This window comes from Talpa europaea, assembly GCF_964194135.1.
Source record: "Talpa europaea genome assembly, chromosome: 1".
Lineage (NCBI taxonomy): Eukaryota > Metazoa > Chordata > Mammalia > Eulipotyphla > Talpidae > Talpa > Talpa europaea.
In genome coordinates this window covers 43,443,295-43,462,064 of record NC_140073.1, presented here as the reverse complement: position 1 = coordinate 43,462,064, position 18,770 = coordinate 43,443,295, and the positions used below count along the sequence as shown (strand labels likewise).

The 18,770-nt window shown below is 43.7% G+C and overlaps 1 protein-coding gene across 1 annotated transcript in view; it reads right to left on the bottom strand.

The window, feature by feature from the left end:
• Positions 1-7,013: 7,013 nt before the first annotated feature.
• LOC311179262 (olfactory receptor 51B5-like) overlaps positions 7,014-18,770 on the bottom strand; it is a gene marked incomplete at both ends in the record, with an annotated part of 30,148 nt that continues 18,391 nt past the window's right edge. The window contains one exon of the mRNA XM_084246376.1: positions 7,014-7,776. Within this exon, the coding sequence (XP_084102502.1) occupies positions 7,014-7,776 (763 nt within the window). The remainder of the gene's footprint in view (positions 7,777-18,770) is intronic.

Genomic DNA, 18,770 nt, shown 5'->3' with positions numbered 1-18,770 from the left:
GCCTTCTTTTTATGGTTTATTTCTAGTTTGATGCCTTCATGGTCAGAAAAGATGGTTGATATGATTTCAATCTTGGTGTATCTGTTGATGTTTGTCTTGTGCCCCAGTATGTGATCGATCCTGGAGAATGATCCGTGTGCGCTTGAGAAAAATGTGTACTCCGTTTTTTTGGGGTTTAGTGTTCTATAGATGTCTGTTAAGCCCAATTGCTCTAGGTCTTTATTTAGAGCTTTGGTTTCTTTACTTATTTTTTGTCTTGTTGATCTATCCATTGTTGATAGTGGTGTGTTGAAGTCTCCCACTACGTATGTGTTTTCTCTGATGTCTGTTTTCAGAGAGGACAACAGTTGTCTGATATATTTTGGTGCTCCTTCGTTTGGTGAGTATATGTTAATGAGTGTTATTTCTTCTTGAAGTATTGTCCCCTTGATCATAATGTAGTGACCATTGGGGTCTCTTTTTATCTTTTTGAGTTTGAAATCTGTTTTATCTGATATAAGTATAGCTGTTCCTGCTTTCTTTTTTGGTCCATTTGCTTGTAGGATTGTTTTCCATCCTTTAACTTTGAGCCTATTTTTATCTTTTGTAGCTAAATGTGTTTCCTGGAGACAGCAAAAGGTTGGCTTTTGTTTCTTAATCCAGGCTGCAACTCTGTGTCTTTTTATTGAAGAGTTTAGTCCATTTACATTTAGAGTTAATATTGATATGTTAACATCTGTATTTGCCATTGTGTTTGTCTTTCCTTTGATTTTATTTATTTATTCTTTTAATAACTTTTTTTTTTTTGGCCTTCTTTCATTGTTATTCGTCGCTCTGAGGTTCTGGCTTTAGGACTCCTTGTAGTATTTTTTGGAGTGGGGGTTTAGTTGCAATGAAATTCCGGAGTTTCTGTTTGTCTGGGAAGGTCCATATTCTTTCTTCAAAGAGGAAGGAGAGCTTTGCGGGATAGAGTATTCTTGGTTGGCATCTGTTTTCTTGGAGTCTGTTGACTATGTCCCTCCACTCTCTCCTTGCCCGTAGTGTTTCTTCGGAGAAGTCTGATGTCAGCCTGATTGGTTTTCCTTTGAATGTTATCTGTTTCTTCCCTCTTGCCAGCTTCATTATTTTTTCCTTGTCTTGGATTCTTGGGAGCTTTACTATTATGTGTCTTGCTGTATTTTTCCTTTCGTCGTGGAAGTTTGGTGTTCTTCTTGCTTCTTGTATATCAATTTTCAGCTCCTTCTTCACATTTGGGAAGTTCTCTTCAATTATCTCTTTGAATATTTTCTCTGTTCCTACATCTCTCTCCTCTCCTTCTGGTATTCCTATAACTCTTATATTTCCTTTCCTCATGGAGTCAGATAGTTCCCGAAGTCTTTCTTCGTTCTTTTTCCTTCGTACTTCTCTTTCCTTTTCTGTTTTGGTTCTTTTTATTTCTGTGTCTTCAAGATTACTTATTCGTTCTTCCATTTCATCTATTCTGCTTTCATTGCTTTTCCCAGAATTCTTTAGTTCTTCCATTAATTCTTTGATCTCCTGCATTTCTTTTACTTCCCTCTTTAGGGACTCAATTTCTTTCTTCTGACCATTGTTTTCCCTCTCTAGGGACTCAATTGCATTCTTCTGATCGTTGATTATTTTTCCCTTATCATTGTTTTCCTTTATGACTTCTGTCAGTTTTTTAATCACGGCAATTTTAAATTCTCTTTCTGGAAGGCTCAGAAATTCTTCCAAGTTATTGTCGTTGCAATCTGGGGGCTGGCTTTCTTTTTGTGGTGTGCTTTTTCTCTGGAGAGTTGCTAGGTTGTGTGTGGTTCTTCTCCTCCCTACTGTCTGTTTTCTAATTTGCCGTATGCGTTGGGACACTGTGTTGTTGGGACTGGCCGGCATCTTGGGTGGGCTTCTCTGTTCCCCTCTGGTTCTTCCAGGAGTCATCTGTCAGTTTCAAGCAGCCTTTACTGGAGAAAGGTCCCTGTTCTAAAATGCCGATGTGGGGACACACTCCCCTGTGCGCCTGTTCTGCCCCTGCGGTGGGTTCCTGCTCCCCTCTGGGCTTGGACTGCAGGCCAGAGGGGGTCTGGCGTGGGCGAACTTCCCCCGCTCACCTCTGGCTCCTGAGGAAGCCTTCTGCAGGTAGTCTTTACTGAAGAAATGTCCCTGTTCTAAAATGGTGATGTGGGACACACTCCCTGCGCTTCTGGTCTCAGGCACACTCTTCTGCGCGCCTGGTCTGCCCCGGCTGTGGGTGCTCGCTCTCCCTGTGGGCTCAGACTACTTGTTCGGAAGGAGCCCGGTGTGGGCTAACTCCCCAGCTGGCCACTAGCTCCTTCAGTAGCCTGTGCTGGGGTCAAGTCGCTAGGTGGTGCCAGAGATCTCTCCTAGAGCCCTTGGGGAGCTGATTTTCCACCCCGTGGGACAGGGAGCAGAGCGGGGATGGTAGGGTACACCTCAACGGCTTTGGGGTGCTGTGTCTGCCTTGTGCCCCACCGTCGTGGGGAACCCACGCCCCTAATTTCGTGCCCCGGGTCTCAGTTCCAAAGCCCTCAGTTCCAGGACGCGGGCTGTAGCCCAGATCAGTGGCGCGGGAATGGCGCCTTTTGAATCCCGCTCCCCTGCCTGGGCGCCTTGTTCCTGCTCACTCAGGGAGGGCCTCCGCCCGGGTCTCAGTTCCAAAGCCCTCAGTTCCAGGACGCGGGCTGTAGCCCAGATCAGTGGCGCGGGAATGGCGCCTTTTGAATCCCGCTCCCCTGCCTGGGTACCTTGTTCCTGCTCACTCAGGGAGGGCCTCCGCAGTCTCCCCGCAAGCCTAGGTCGCAGGCGCGGGGACCTGGGCAGCTGCAATCCGAGCGCGCTTTCGCGCAAGCTTACCGGGCGGCCGGGGCTGTGTGCTGGTGCTGGTCTCCTCCTGGGGGGCGGGGCTCTCTTTAATGGTGTCTGGAGCTCACCTCCGCGGCGGATCCTGCAGGGTTCGCCTCAGCTCCCGTTCACGGGGTGTGGTGGCTGAAATAGTTCCTTTCCACTCACAGTCCCACTTGCTGCGTCCGTTTTTCTTGTTGGGCGTTTTGGTTTGTTGTTTTCCTCCTCTCTGCCGGTCGGAGAGTGCCGCCTCTGTGGGCGGGGGAGGGGAGCAGGGTTCTGCGCTTCCCTCCCTTCTGGTCCTCTTTTATGGCAACTTTCTTCTTTGGGCAGTTTGCTGGAGTCGTCCGTTTATCTTCCGTGTCCCAGTTCTCACTGGGACCTGCCGCTTTTCCTCCCTATTAACTTTTTTTAATGGGAGATCTTACTCGCAGCGTCTCCTCGCCGCCATGTTGCTCCGCCCCAAAAAAAATCCATATGTCCTTCATATTGTCTCTGAAGTAGGAGTTAGAGTTACACAATTCCTTAGGCTTGGAAGGACCACTCATCTCACGTCATAAAAGCCTGTTTTGTTGAAGTGACACCTGACAAGGGTCATCTAGTCAGTGTATATCTCTTTCTGGGTCAAAGAGAGCTCAGTGTTAACCAGAATAGAGGTCAGGAAGATATTTAGGGAGTCAGATTATTAAAAGTATCTTACTTCTTTGAGTTAAAATATCTCTCCCTGGGATTACCATTCGTTGACTCTAGAATTTAGCTGCTGCTCCATAGCTTAAATTCAATTCTACTCCCACACTATAGGATTTATAAGGAGGTAGTGTTTAGGTAGTCTAAATACCTTCACTGAAGATTCAGGGAAGTCTTTTCCTAGAGATTTTTGCTCTTTGTCAGGCAAGACTATGTTGATAGTCATCAGTTTTCCTTTTCTGTGGAGTTCGATTTCTATTATCTGTCTCTATTCAACATTCTACATTAATCTCTACAGGTCATATCGTTTATATCTTTCATCTTTAGGGTCCATCTCATCTTATCCATTTTTATGTTGCCTCTTCACTAGTCACTGCCAGCTTGACGAGCATGGTGACAAGCACATCTCCCTTTCATCTAGCATGAATTTATTTTACACTTAGAACAGGAATGATCTGCTACATATGAGATGAAACCAATACTTTTCAGTGCACTTCTATGATACTGTAGGGTAAATGGTTTTTCAGCCTTTTCTGCCCTCTCACTATTAGCATGACCCTGCCTGATGGGGCACCCTGAGTTGTTACATTGTTGCAAACTATCTTATTTATATCTGTGAGCCATGGGAGGCGTATTGAGATATAGTCACCAGGAGAAACAGAAGCAGAAGAGGCAGGAGAGAGAAGGGGAGAAAGAAGCCAGAGAAGCCCAGAGTGAAGGTTTTTTTTAGATTTATTGATTTATTTATTTATACAAGCACTGGGTACAGTCAGAAGCACGGGAGGGTGAGAGAATTCACCAGAGCCAGAGTGAGGAGCAGAGCAGGCAGAAGGACCCAAGTACACTGCTGAGGGGAGCAGCGGGCGGCAGGAGAGGTCTGCGCGCCATGCGGGACGGGGGAGCATCCCAGGATCGAACCGGCGCCCCAGAGGCTGTGGGCAGCTTCGGAACCCAGTGCTCAACCGCTGCACCACCAGGGAGGCCCCTGAGTGAAGATTTGCTGAGGGCTTGGAGGCCTACTGGCCTCCTGGCCCCCTGGCACCCCTGCATGGCATGTACTTGTTTGCCACACTACACGTAAAGAAGCTCAACAAAAGCCTGAGAACCCACTGAAGGCTCCAAGACTCTTCTTTACCCATCTGCCGGATCAGAAAACCTCCTCAGTGCCCATCCTGCCTGTACAGATACTCATTTCTTTTCTGATTATTTTTGAAACTGATTTCTGCCTTTCATTTCCTAACTCAAACTCAGTACAGTGTGGTACATTATAAAGCATGTAAAGTCTATGTAAATTTTTAGAATTTTTTAAATCCTAGAAAATATCTTGACTACCTCTTTGGCAGGAGTAGAGGTTTGGAGATTTAATAGAGAATATCACCCCTTATAAGGAACAACAATTTGAAGTAGTAGAAGAAGAAATATGAAGAGTAGGGGTTAGAAGCTGCATCTATAAATATGATAGAACACAGGCAGAAAACAGAGAACACTAAAGATAGAATATTCCATTGGAATCCACTAAATTCAGTGGACAGCTTAAACTGGCCTTAGAAAATATGGATTTAAACCATAACTACACCATTTATAAGTATTATGTCCTAGGACGAGAAAATTAGCTTTTCTTATTTTCAGATTCCCCATCTATTAGACAGTAATGATAGTAATAACAACAATAATAATAGTTATCTCAAAATATTATTATGAATAAAATAAATTACAGAAGTCATGGACAGAGTAGGAGATGTTGAAAAATACATATTTGGTTTCATAAATAATTGGAAATCAAACATAACTTATCATTATACACATACTCATGCTCACATTCACAATTTAGTGTTCAGACTGAGTTACTTGGAACCAATGGAATGACAAGAAGAAATAAATGAATAAAACTTATAATTACTCCCTTTTTACAAGTTCAATCCTTTTGAAACTAAATTTATTGACACAACAGGAAAAAAAAAACGAGATTTCTAGGCTTCATATATTGGATTCCCTGTAAGATATTATCACATAAATTGAGTCACAAACTGACAGATGCATTCCAATACAATAATTAAGAAAATAATTGCACATTTTTGTGATCAGTCCTTTATCATTAGTGTTGGGTGCAAAAATGTTCTCCCAGTTGGTGGGGTTTCTCTTTGTTTTTGTTATTGTCTCTTTTGCTGTGCAGAAGCTCTTTAATTTGATGTAGTCCCAGCTGTTTATCTTTGTCTTCACTATCACTGCTTTGGGTGATGTGTCTGTAAAGATGTCTTTGATGTGCAAATCCCGTAGTGTTTCGCCTATATTTCCTTCTATGTATTTTATGGTTTCAGGTCTTATGTCTAGTTCTTTAATCCATTTTGAGTTGATTTTTGTGTATGGTGTGAGGTAGTGGTCAAGCTTCATTCTTTTGCATGTAGCGACCCAGTTTTCCCAGCACCATTTATTGAACAAACAAATCTGCAAAGAGCTGATGAGACTCAGCAACAACAAAGAAAATAATCCAGTCAAAAAATGGGCAGAAGAGCTAAAAAGAAACTTCTCTGAAGAGGAAATGCAAATGGCCAACAGACATATGAAAAAATGTTCAACATCACTTGTAATCAGGGAAATGCAAATCAAAACTACCATGAGATACCATCTCACACCAGTGAGAATGGCACATATTAAAAAAACTAGCAACAACAAATGTTGGCGAGGATGTGGAGAAAAAGGAACTCTTCTGCACTGTTGGTGGGAGTGCAACTGGTCCAACCACTATGGAGAGCTGTGTGGAGATTTCTGGACCTACTAAACATAGAGCTTCCATATGATCCAGCAATTCCACTCCTAGGTATTTACCCAAAGGACACAGAAACATCAATTCCAAAGAGCACCTGCACCCCTATGTTTATAGCAGCACTATTTACAATAGCTAAGCTTTGGAAACAACCCAAATGCCCAAAAATAGATGACTGGATCAAGAAGATGTGGTACATATATACCATGGAATATTACTCAGCATTCAAAAAAGATAAACACATGCAATTTGCAGCAACATGGATGGCGCTGGAAGGGATCATGCTCAGCGAAATAAGCCAAAAGAAAAAGAAAAATACTGGATGGTCTCACTCATAGCAGGAATCTAGAGAACTTAAATAAGGGACCACGAAAATGAATATAAGAAAGTGAAAATCAAAATCAACAGAAAACTATGAACCAGAGACAGTGTTTGGGGGGTGGGGGGCGGGAGGGGAAGGATTGGGGTCAGAATGGGGCGTTTGCAATTGTATGGAGGAATATAAAAATAAAATTTATTATTAAAAAAAAAAAAGAAAGAAAATAATTGCACAAACAAAATTAAGCCACAAACTGAGTTTGAAAACATAACTTAGAGCAATTGGTGGTTCCAACTGGGAGATTTTACTGGGAGATCTGATCATATGTGGTTGATAGGAGACTTGTTTACTTCTCTTCAAAAGACCAGGCTTCTCACAATCTGTGTGAGGAGCTATGCTGGTCAGAGATCAAGTTCCAACTCTATGGGCAGCAAAAAGGCGAAGAATACCAGTCCGTATCTGTTTCGTCTTAATACTATAAATTATAGGATTCATTAATGGAGGGAAGAGAAAGTAGACATAGCTCATGATGAGATGGACAATATGTGGAACATGCTTCCCAAACCTATGGATCAGGGACAATCCAATAACGGTGACATAGAAAACCAGGACACAGCAGATATGGGAAACACAGGTGTTCAAGGCCTTGGCCCTCTCCTCTCTGGAGGCAATGCTCAGGACACTCTTAAGTATTGACACATAGGAGATGAGGATGATCAGGGAATCCAGCACAAATATAAGCCCAACAAGAACAACAGGATAGAGGCGATTGAAGGTGATATCAGCACAGGCCAATTTGATGACATCCTGGTGGAGGCAGAAGGCATGAGAAAGGATGTGGGAATGACAATATGGGAAAAAATAGAGGGGCAATATTGGTGGTACGACAGATACAAATCCCCTCATCACAACACCCAACCCAATTTTCACCACTCGAGCGTTTGTGAGTATAGAAGTATATCTTAGGGGGTTGCGGATGGCAATAAAACGATCATAGGACATAGCGAGCAGAACACCAGACTCTACAAAGGAAAGTGAGTGTATAAAGTAGGCTTGAGAAAAGCAGGCTACTCTCTCAATTTCCCTGTGATTCAACCAGAGGACTCCCAGCACCGTGGGCAGTGTGGTCAAGGTCAGTCCTAGGTCTGTGGCTGCCAGCATGGCCAGGAAGTAGTACATAGGCTCATGAAGATTGTGATCCTCCTTAATGAGAATGAGGAGGGTGCCATTGCCAAGGAGGACAGTGATGTAGATGAAAAAGAAGGGTGTGGAAATCCAGTGGTGAGCAGCCTCCAAGCCAGGAAAGCCAGTCAACAGGAAGAAATTGGAACTGTCATTGGGCCACATGTTTGGTTTATCCAGAAGGCAAGTCTTTTTATTGGTTATTGTCACAAATTGCAGATCCACTTTCAAGGTACTGCTCCAACTATATCATTTCAGCATTCTGTCTTAGAGGTAATAATGGTATCAATATAAGCCATCATTTTTCAAAGCATTTACTTAGAAGGCATTTTCAAAGCATTTTCTTAGACTCCCCAGTGGCACAGGGGTTAAGCACCACACTATGAAACAACCCGCAGCCTCTGCAGCACAAGTTCAATTCCCGGCTGGCCAGGGAGCAATCCACATGGCGCAGCAGACCTCTCCTGTCTTGCCCATTGCTCTCCTCAGCAGTGTATTTCAGTCAGTCTGCCCATTCTGTTCCCCACTATGTCTCTGGTGAATCCTCTCACCCCCTGCATCTCTGGTCTGTGCCCTAGCTCTTGTATGAATAAATAATTTTTTTTAAAAAAAGCTTTTTCTTAGGACAAGCTGTATCTTTTGTGTTCTTAGCTATATATTCTGGGGACAATTTCTTACTTAGTCATATTCTTTGAGTTTCATTTGGTCATCTGAACTTTTACATGCTCTCCGGGATATTTTCAATGCACATTAGGACTTAGAAATCATTCCCATCAACTATGAAGACTTCACAAAAGAATCCACACAGTCAGAAGAATTAAAGAAATGCAGCCCAACTTTACCAAAATGCAATTCCTAATACTGTTATTGCCTTCACAGCCGTGATTCCTAACCCACTGTGTCTTGCATGTTCTATGATTTCTCTGAATTATTGTAGCAACAAGTCCCGAGCATCTAAGACAAAAGGTATGGGAAGACTTGTGCCACCACCGCTGTTGTTAATGGGCAGATAGATATGAGGAGGAAACACTATTCAAAGAACAGAGCTCATAACAGAGTTTGTCTTCCTGATTGAAAATTTTATCTTCTCTTATTTCTACATAGTTTCTTTTTCTTTCTTTCCCTATTTTTTTTTCTCTAGACTCACTATGATGTCTTCCCAGAAACTTTCAGGTTCTTTATTTGTATTTAAACAACTATGTTTTTATTTCCTTCCTTTTATATATAGACATAAGTTATTGAAATTTTTCTATCCAATTAGATGAGAGCTCAGTGCTGCCTAAACAGCTTTCTGTTAGTGGAGAGCAGAGATAAAACCTTTAAGAATATTTTACTATTTTTTTTGTTTTATTTTCCTTGTTCATTACCTAACAAAGAACCCAACGACACACATATATATGCATTACATATATACACCTACTACACACATACACATGCCTATCATACACACACACATACATACATGTACATTAATTCACCCAATATTTTTTGAACACCCACTATGATAAAGGCATGACATTTTAAACACTGGAATTAAATGGTTAAAAGACAAAGTCTTAAATTCTATAAACTATATGATAAGCTAGGAAATAAATAAGAAAATGTAAGTATAAGTGCAATTTAAAATAAAACAGCATTATTTAATAGATACTGATTGGGATGGCAGTAAATTCAAGTTAGTGTAGTAGGTGAGGGATCTGGGACTACATCTCTAAGGAAGTGACATGTAAACTAAGACCCAATTAAGAGGGAAGAGAAGAGCCAGAGGAAGATCCATTCCTTGAGAAGGGAAAATCAGTGTGTCTGACACTTGGTGAGCGAGGACGGCAGGATCGTGGGTAACATCAGAGGCCTTGAGGCCCAGGCTGTGGTCTGGCCTCATAAAGACTTGGAGGTAGCAACAGGAAATTTGATTTTACTTCAAAGGTGACGGAGGAGAGAATCGGGAATTTAAAAATAATCTCAGAGGAGAAGCATTAGGATATATTCTGATTTATATTTTAAAATAATGACTTGAGCTACCTGTGTAAATCATGGATAAACTAAAACAAAAGGAGAATAGTGAGAAAACTATTGAAATCACTCAGATGAGGAATGACGGTGATTTTCACTAGGAGAGTGTCAGAGAAACAGAAAACGTAAACAGATAAGGATACATTTTTGAGTAGTACCAAGTCTTGCTGTTTTTTTGGAAATGGAAATGAAAGAAAAATAGATTATTGACTCTACATTTCTGCATTGAGCAATTGGGAGAATGGCAAGGTCATACTCAAAATGGGGAGTGTGAGAGAGATATAAATACATATATTTACTCATGGGAAAAATCAAGAGTCCTCAGTAAATATGGCTTCATTGGAGCAAATGCATGCCACACTTTTTTTCTTGCCACATATTGAAAGAGATTTTCCAAGCTGGGTTGTGTTTTTTGGGTTTTTTTTTTGGACAAAATACATCAAATTAAAAAGACATTCTCATTCAAATATGCTCTTTGAATTTATTTTGCCAGTGTAAGCCACCACCCTTAAGATGCTCCTAAAGAAAACTGTCTTTTGCCCTGTACCTGTGCAGTTGAGGTCAAACTGTAGCGAGGAGGTCACAGAGAGTGAAGACAACCGGACATGAGACAGTAGTGCTTCTCTTGACTTGAACTAAGGGATGGAAAATTGTTGGCATCATTTGTCATTCTCCATATTCTATCCCCACAAGTAAAAAACAATAATTAACTGCTTATTAAAAATAGACTGAGTGATAGTTATTTTTCAATCACTCTATTTACGCTTCCACACAACTCCTCCTGCTTTTCTATGCTCTGACTAAAACATCCTCCCCCTTATTTCTCTGGCCACTCAAGAGTGTTCTCCTTTAACTGCATTTCCTAAGGCAATTTTGTAAAGAATTCCTTCTTATAAAAGACTATGTAACACAAATAGTGAATCACTATTAACAGTGCTTCAGCTAAGAGTTTCTCTTTTAAGAAATTCCCTCAATGCTACCAATTTGAGATTGAGATCTGTGCTTTCATCAAGAGTTCTTGGTTATAGAGAGTCTTCCCTGATTTCTGCTCCTGTCTTTTCTTTGCACAGCTCATAGAAGAGACTTCTAGGTTCCTCTTCCTGCATTAGCTGGATGTTTGCCCATACTCACAGTAGCTTGGTTTTTAGGAATAAGAAACACAATTCTTGGTTCTTGCCTGAGAGTCACATAACATGACTCTTTCTCAAAGTCTGTTAAGATACACAGTCAATGAGGTTATTAATGAAGAAAACATCTCCCTAGAGGTGTACCTTTTCCAGTCAATTGGGATCTTAAGAAAGTCATCTCTATCTTAACCCCTCCTGTGATAGAGATGAAACACTTAATTAATCTCCCCAAGGTCTGAGAGCATCTTCTCTAAAAAATATAAGGATTTAATAGAGTCTCAGGTGGCAGCTTTATGTGGGAGGATTCAGAGTTTGTCCTTATGGACCCAATGGGTCCTAGTGTCACCTATGGGAGGACATTTATCCTCCATAGCTACTTTTTAAAAAAATATTTATTTATTTATGCACACAAGAGCTGGGGTACAAGCCAGAGATGCAGGGGGTGAGAGGATTCACCAGAGACAGAGTGAGGAGCAGAACAGGCAGACTGACTGAAATACACTGCTGAGCGGAGCAGCGGGCGAGACAGGAGAGGTCTGCTGCACCATGTGGGTTGCTCTCTGGCCAGCCAGGGATCGAATTTGTGCTGCAGAGGCTGCGGATTGCTTCACAGTGCGGTGCTTAACCCCTTGCACCACCAGGGAGATCCATATCCTCCATATCTATTTGAAAGTCAAATCTTTATAGTTGATCTCATTTTGCATCTTTAGGATTCTAATTATGTTTTCTGCTTGGTTGATCTCAGTTAGATTGTGAGTGGAAAGTTAAATGGACTAAATAAATATGTTAAAAAAAGAAAAAACAGGCAAACCTCCCTAAGTCCCCAACAAGAATCCAGTCTTTGGGCCTCCCCGGTGGTGCAGCGGTTGAGCGCTGGGTTGCGAAGCTGCCTGCAGCCTCTGCAACACTGGTTTGATCTGTGACCTTTGAACTTCCCAAGTTTAGCTAATGAGACCCACTCATTCAGTTTCTTTTTTTCTAATGTGTGTTTGAAAAAAACGTACATTTTGAATTTTAGATGCAGTGTTTTACATATGTCAGTAGGTCATATTTGTTAGTAATACTTAAATCTGATTATTGAGCTCAATTATATAACAGAAAATGTATATTAAAACCTCTTGGAGTTTAAATTTTTCTGTTCCTCCTTAAAGTTATGCTTTTTTTTTTTGTAAATTGTATCTTCTTTGCCCAATTAGAGTATTATTGCTCTTGTACCAGATATCAGACACATTCCCAAAAGTGAGAAGCTGGGGCACGGTTCTGCAGTAATGTCTGTTGCCAAGGGTTGCAAAAAGTAGTTTGAGATGCTGGCAGAGGCCAGCTGAAGAAACTGGAGTAACTGGATAAAGGCAGGGCCCCAAAAAGTGGTTGTAGGGTAAGGTAAAAGGTATCAGGCTTTTCTGCCCTCCCGCCATCAGGATTGATGAGGGAACCCTGTGATCCTGAATGCATGCCTGATGGCGGGCACCTGAAGTGGGTACACCTGCGCTAAGACTGTGCTTTTAAGGGCGGCGTCACAGGGACGCCAGAAGCCCAGAAGCAGAAGCCAAAAGAGAAGAAGCCTGAAGCAGAAGCAGAGAACGCTGGAGAGCCCAGATAAAGTGAAGATTTGCTGGGGGCTGAGAGGACTGCCAGCCTCCCAGCCCCCCAGCACCCCTGCCTGCCATGTGCCTGGTGAACCCCAATAAAAAACCTGCAAAAACCACTGAGGATTCTGACTCCTCCTTTACCCGGTCTGCATGGGATCAGAAAACCTGCACTGTGCCCAGTCCTGCCCAGTCTACAGTGGTATATTATCTTTTTAAAGTCAGCCAAGAAATTAAGCCTCAGCAGTGGGAGAGGTGATAATTGAAAGCCTGTGTGAGACAGGTATGACCCTACATACTTACACAGAGAATTAGAAAAAGCCTGGTCCACTGTCACCAGGAGATAAGGCCAGCTCCTTCCTTTTATGCTGCCAGGAAGGCAGAGGCCCCACATCTAAGCCTTTACACTGACTACTTAGCATAAAACTTGCGAACCTAGATAAGTAAATTCACCCTCTACACTTCTTCATTATTAGTCTAAATGAGGAAGGACAGAAACACTGTTAGTTTTTGGCTCCTTCTAGGGATTCCTAAGAAAGTATATATGATGTAGTTTGTACTATTTCAATACAAAAATAACTACTTTGTAAACCAATGTTACCTCAAAAAATAAGTTACCTTAATATTTTCAGTAATTATTGCTTCCCCATCACACATGATGCTCTTCACTGTTGTCCGAGTCATGTATTCATATGAACATATTTTACTGAAGATTGCAAAGCTGGGTGTTTACAGAGCTAATCTGGAACTCGGCTTAGAGGGCCAATGGCAACCACCTCCCGTCAGGTGAACTGAGTTTAAAAACAACTCCAAAAAATAAATTTAAAAAATTAAAAAATAAAAGTGACTCCATCTGGTCAGGCAGGCGCTGCAGCCGAGCCAGGTGGGAACTGAGTGGCCATGCTGTGGCTCCTGGCAGTGGTACAGGAAAGCCAGGGGCCCTGGGGCCCTGGAGGTGAGCCAGCCAGACACTGGAGGATCTTTAAGTCTTGAGTCAGAAGTTACAATGCTTGGCCATGTGAGAAAAAAAAAATTGCAAAACTGGAAGAGGATAAATCACTCAAAATCACGCAGCTTGGATTCAGCCAAGCAATCCATTGAATTTCCAAGTTGAATTCTGTCGAAGTTCTATGCATTTTTTGTTCTTTCATGTTGTCTTCTAGAAGGATGAATTCTTCATTGTTGGAAAATATTCCAGTGTAGGGTAAAGAAAATGTCAGGCTTTTCTGCCCTTCCGCCATCAGGATAGATGATGGATCCTTGTCCTGAATGCATGCCTGATGGCGGGCACCTGGAATAGGGTGTGGGCATAGGTAGATGGGATTCAGCTGAGCTAAGACTGTGCTTTTAAGGGCGGCATCACGGGGACGACAGCAGCAGCAGTAGAAGCCGAAAGAGAAGCCGAAGAGAAGCCGAGAGAAGGCCGGAGAAGGCCCAGATAGTGAAGACTTGCTGGGGGCTGGGAGGACTGCCAGCCTCCTGGCCCCCCAGCACCCCTGCCTGCCACGTACCCGTTGAACCCCAATAAAAACCTGCAAAATCACTGAGGACTCTGACTACTCCTTTACCCGGTCTGCATGGGATCAGAGAACCTGCATTGTGGCCGTTCCTGCCCCTACATAGGCTTGGGAAACTATATCCTCTCTCTTCACTATCCTTGACAGATTTGCTACTGTTATACATACTCATTATCTGGTATGTATAGAAAAGCTTTCCTAAATCCTTCAGCCTGACTTAATTTTTGTTTTAATTTCTGTAGGGGCATTTAGACCATTCTGTTGCAAATGCCTACGTATCTATCTGTCTATCCAGGAGCATCTATGCCTAAGACCACCTCCTAATTCTATGTGTCCTCAGTCCCTAACATATTGCAGGCACTCGGCAGGACTAACACAACGCAAGTTGACACCTACAGAGTAAAATTAAGGAGGAGCTTACATTAAGGTCCTGCGATTGCTGACAACAGTGAGAATGAGAGCTGTCTTATATTTTGCTCTCTCTGTTTCTATCAGGATCACCCTTGGCCTGATCCTAATGTTTAACATTTGCTTGCAGGGTGAGAGGAAGACAACTATTCTCACCAAAGTTTTATAAGCAATTCTTTCTCTTCAGAGGATTTCACACTGACTCTAAGATACTGTTAATCTAATGTTATCTCCTTAATTAACCTGTTGATAAAATGCTTTTGATGATGAGAAAAGAGAAATAAGATGAGAAGACTGATGAAGACAGTCAAAAAATTAGCAAGAGAGCTCAGAAGGGGATGGTTCCACCTAGGCTCAGATTCTTAAAGAGGAACTGGGACGGTCACAGGCATTAATAAGCTAAAACTCGGCAATAAGACATCAGGTATAAAATAATTTGAAGACGTATTTACATGGCAGCAGCAGAGGGGTCCAGACTGCCGTGGCAGGGGATAGAGGAACGTGCAGATCTGCGTATCAGACCTGATAATCTGCAAGCCTTATTAATTGTCCTTTGTTTGACATGGTCTCACTGGTCTCCACTCTGCACCCTACGACTATGTTCCTCTCTCTTTAGAATCATCATGGGTTTTCCAAATATTTTTCAACCCTCTGGCATTTTAACACCAACATTGTAAATGGCAGGACTGGGCACAGTGCAGGTTTTCTGATCCCATGCAGACCGGGTAAAGGAGGAGTCAGAGTCCTCAGTAGTTTTGCAGGTTTTTTATTTGGGTTCAGCGGGTACGTGGCAGGCAGGGGTGCTGGGGGGCTGGCAGGCTGGCAGGCCTCCCAGCCCCCAGCAAGTCTTCACTCTATCTGGGCTCTCTGGCGTTCGTTCTGCTGTTTCTCGGCTTCTCTTTCGGCTTCGGCTTCGGCTTCGGCTTCGGCTTCTTGGCTTCTACTGCTGCTGCTTGCGTCCCCCCGTGATGCCGCCCTTAAAAGCACAGTCTTAGCTCAGCTGAATCCCGTCTACCTATGCCCACACCCTAGTCCAGGTGCCCGCCATCAGGCATGCATTCAGGACAAGGATCCATCATCTATCCTGATGGCGGAAGGGCAGAAAAGCCTGATATTTTCTTTACCCTACAAACATCTATCTTTATTAATCTCCTTACAGCATTTTAAAGATTTTGTAAACTCTTAGTGTTATTTCGCCAACATGTTACAAGATCTATTCATTGTAGGCAAAATCCAGTTTTTGTCTTTGTAGGGTAAAGAAAATGTCAGGCTTTTCTGCCCAGCCAGCACCCCTGCCTGCCATATGCCTGGTGAACCCCAATAAAAGTCCTGCAAAAACCCACTAAGGACTCTGACTCCTCCTTTACCCGGTCTGCATGGGATCAGAAAACCTGCACTGTGTCCATTCCTGCCCTTACAATTGACGTAAGTCCGCAAGATCCATGTAGACGGGTATTGGAGCCCTCCGAAGACCTGGAGGGACTAAGGAGAACAGACTGTGTTTGACTGTGACGATGCTGGAGACACCATGGCAGCACAGAAGGTGGATTCGGTCCAGGAGCTGCGGGACGAGACCTCGCATGGAGGAGATGCCCGAGAGGACCAGCCAACGACACCGGAAAGGACCAGCAAACAACACCGGAAAGGACCAGCCAATGACCCCTGAGGCAGCAGGCCATTGCTGAAGCAGGGAGAGGCCAATGGACTTGAACTGATGGACTGATGAACTAGGACTGACAATCCCGCCAGAAGGCGGAGGACCTTGGCAGGTTATGTTTTCTTTTTGAGAACCTAGGGGTGGCCAGTGGGCCTAGATGGCCAAAAGCAGCCTGTGCATGCCCAGCAGCCAGGTGGAGGAGAAAAGCCAACTAAGAAGGCAAAAGCTGGTACTGATGCTAAGTTGAGAAGCCCTAAGCGGCTGTTAAGCAGCCTGGGTATGCTGAAGCCCTGTGAGTCTCGTAAAATCACCTGTGGGTGATGCCCTGCTCATTCTTGAGTGAGGGTGAGGAGCTGAGGAACCTGTCCTTGGGGGACGGTGGGGAACGTGGCTTGGGGTGGAGCCCAAGCCGAATGCAGAGTTTGGATCCCCGACCCATGTGCTTGTACAGTGGGTTGGCCTGAGTGCAGGGGTCTGAGAGTCGCATGGGTGGCTATGAAGGCCGAGTGTTGGAGCGACTGCAGACAGAAACCCTGAGGGTTGGCAATTACCCCCAACAGAATAAAATTGCCAATCCCAGATCTAGTGCATCCTGGAGGTGGCTGCTGTGTGTGGCTTGTAGCCGAGACTACAGCCAGAGAAGGCCAGGAAGTCTGACGGTCCCTGGCGTGTTGCAATAGATGCCGTGAGTGATTCCCCTCCCTCGTATGAGCAGTGCCTTCGGCAGCAGATTTGGTGGCTCATCTGCTGGTACCAATAATTGTCTTTTGCACTAGGTTGGTGCCCTGCTTGGACTTATTTGTGTTCTGTTGTATTTTGTTATATTGTGATGTATTTGCTTTTGTGGGCCATGGCTGCATTGTTTATGTTTGATAAGAAAATTGTATATATATATATATATGTATAGACTGTATGGCAGAAAACCCTGAGGGGGTGGACTGTAGGGTAAAGAAAATGTCAGGCTTTTCTGCCCTTCTGCCATCAGGATAGATGATGGATCCTTGTCCTGAATGCATGCCTGATGGCGGGCACCTGGAATAGGGTGTGGGCATAGGTAGATGGGATTCAGCTGAGCTAAGACTGTGCTTTTTAAGGGTGGCGTCACGGGGACGCCAGCAGCAGCAGTAGAAGCCAAAGCCGAAAGAGAACCCGAGAAGCAGCAGAACGAACGCCAGAGAGCCCATATAGAGTGAAGACTTGCTGGCAGCCTCCCAGCCCCCCAGCCACCACCCCTACCTGCCATATGCCTGGTGAACCCCAATAAAAGACCTGCAAAAACCCACTAAGGACTCTGACTCCTCTTTTACCCGGTCTGCATGGGATCAGAAAACCTGCACTGTGTCCATTACTTCCCTTACAGTCTTCCTAGAACATAAGGATGGTACAGTGAGCTGCAGTGTGCTCTTAAGAGACCTGGTGGCATGGACTCAATACAAAGAGACAGGACGAAGGGAAGTTGCTTCTTTCATATGACCTGTGAAAATGTAGATCAGGAGGGAAATGTCAGAGCCGCTTTGGTGAGACAAGTTTTTGAGTTCTTTGAGCATGTTAGACTAGAAGTAGGAACAGGTGAATGAAATAAGGCAGAAAGACAGGGAGACTTTAACCCAAACTGGGGAGGTAGGGTAGATTCTTGATTCCCCATAAAGGGTCTTTATGAGGCACTTCCATATGAGGCCAAATATCATTCAGCTTCAAAATGACTGGAAAGAGGGCCTCCCTGGTGGTACAAGGGGTTAAGCACCACACTATGAAGCAATCCACAGCCTCTGCAGCATGAGTTCAATCCCCGGCCAGGGAGCTACCCACTTGGCGCAGCAGACTTCTGACTCGCCTGCTGCTCCCCTCAGCAGTGTATTTCAGTCAGTCTGCCTGTTCTGTTCCCACTCTGTCTCTGGTGAATCCTCTCACCCCCGCATCTCTGGCCTATACCCCAGCTCTTTTATGCATAAATAAATCTTTAAAAAAATCTTTGAAAAAAAAAGACTGGAGCAAAATAGGGCACAAGGGGAGAAGGCTTTCTGAAAGAATCGCTGTGGGAAGGTGCAGAACTTTCCACTGTGGAAACATTTCAGAGCCTCTGTGCTTACACAGACACAGACATACAGTTAGGCAGGGAATGAACAAGATAAACTCCAACATGAAATTTTCTTAAGGGCTCTCAGGCTGGAGGACCTCTTCTGCAACCCTAAACTTGATGGATCTTTCTAACCTGAAAGTGTCACATTATCCCATAATACAAAATGTGGTTCACACAGGAAAGGTCTCACCCAACAGGCCAGGCCTGGACCTCAGATGAGGGAAAGAACAAGCTGAGCCATTTTCTGTGGCTGAGACCCCCAAATTGAGAGTGTGAATCTGGAGATCCTGAGAACCCCAAATCAAAGTTTCACTTAGGTCTGGTTTGAGCCAAGTCAGGCAGCCAAATTGTGGTCAAGATGACTGGGTGAGGACTCAAGGTCACTTAGAGAGCTCTGCTTCCTATGAAGTTACCACTTTAAAATCTGAGAAAAAAGGAGAGAAAAATTTTACTTCCATTAATTTCAGGACTTTATGTGGGTTTATGTATGTTGTGTGCACATAAGACAGACAGCAGGCTGTTCTCAGAGGAGGAATGAACTGGCCATCTGTTCTTGGAGCTATGTAGGAGGTCCTAGAGAGGACTTGGGAAGATG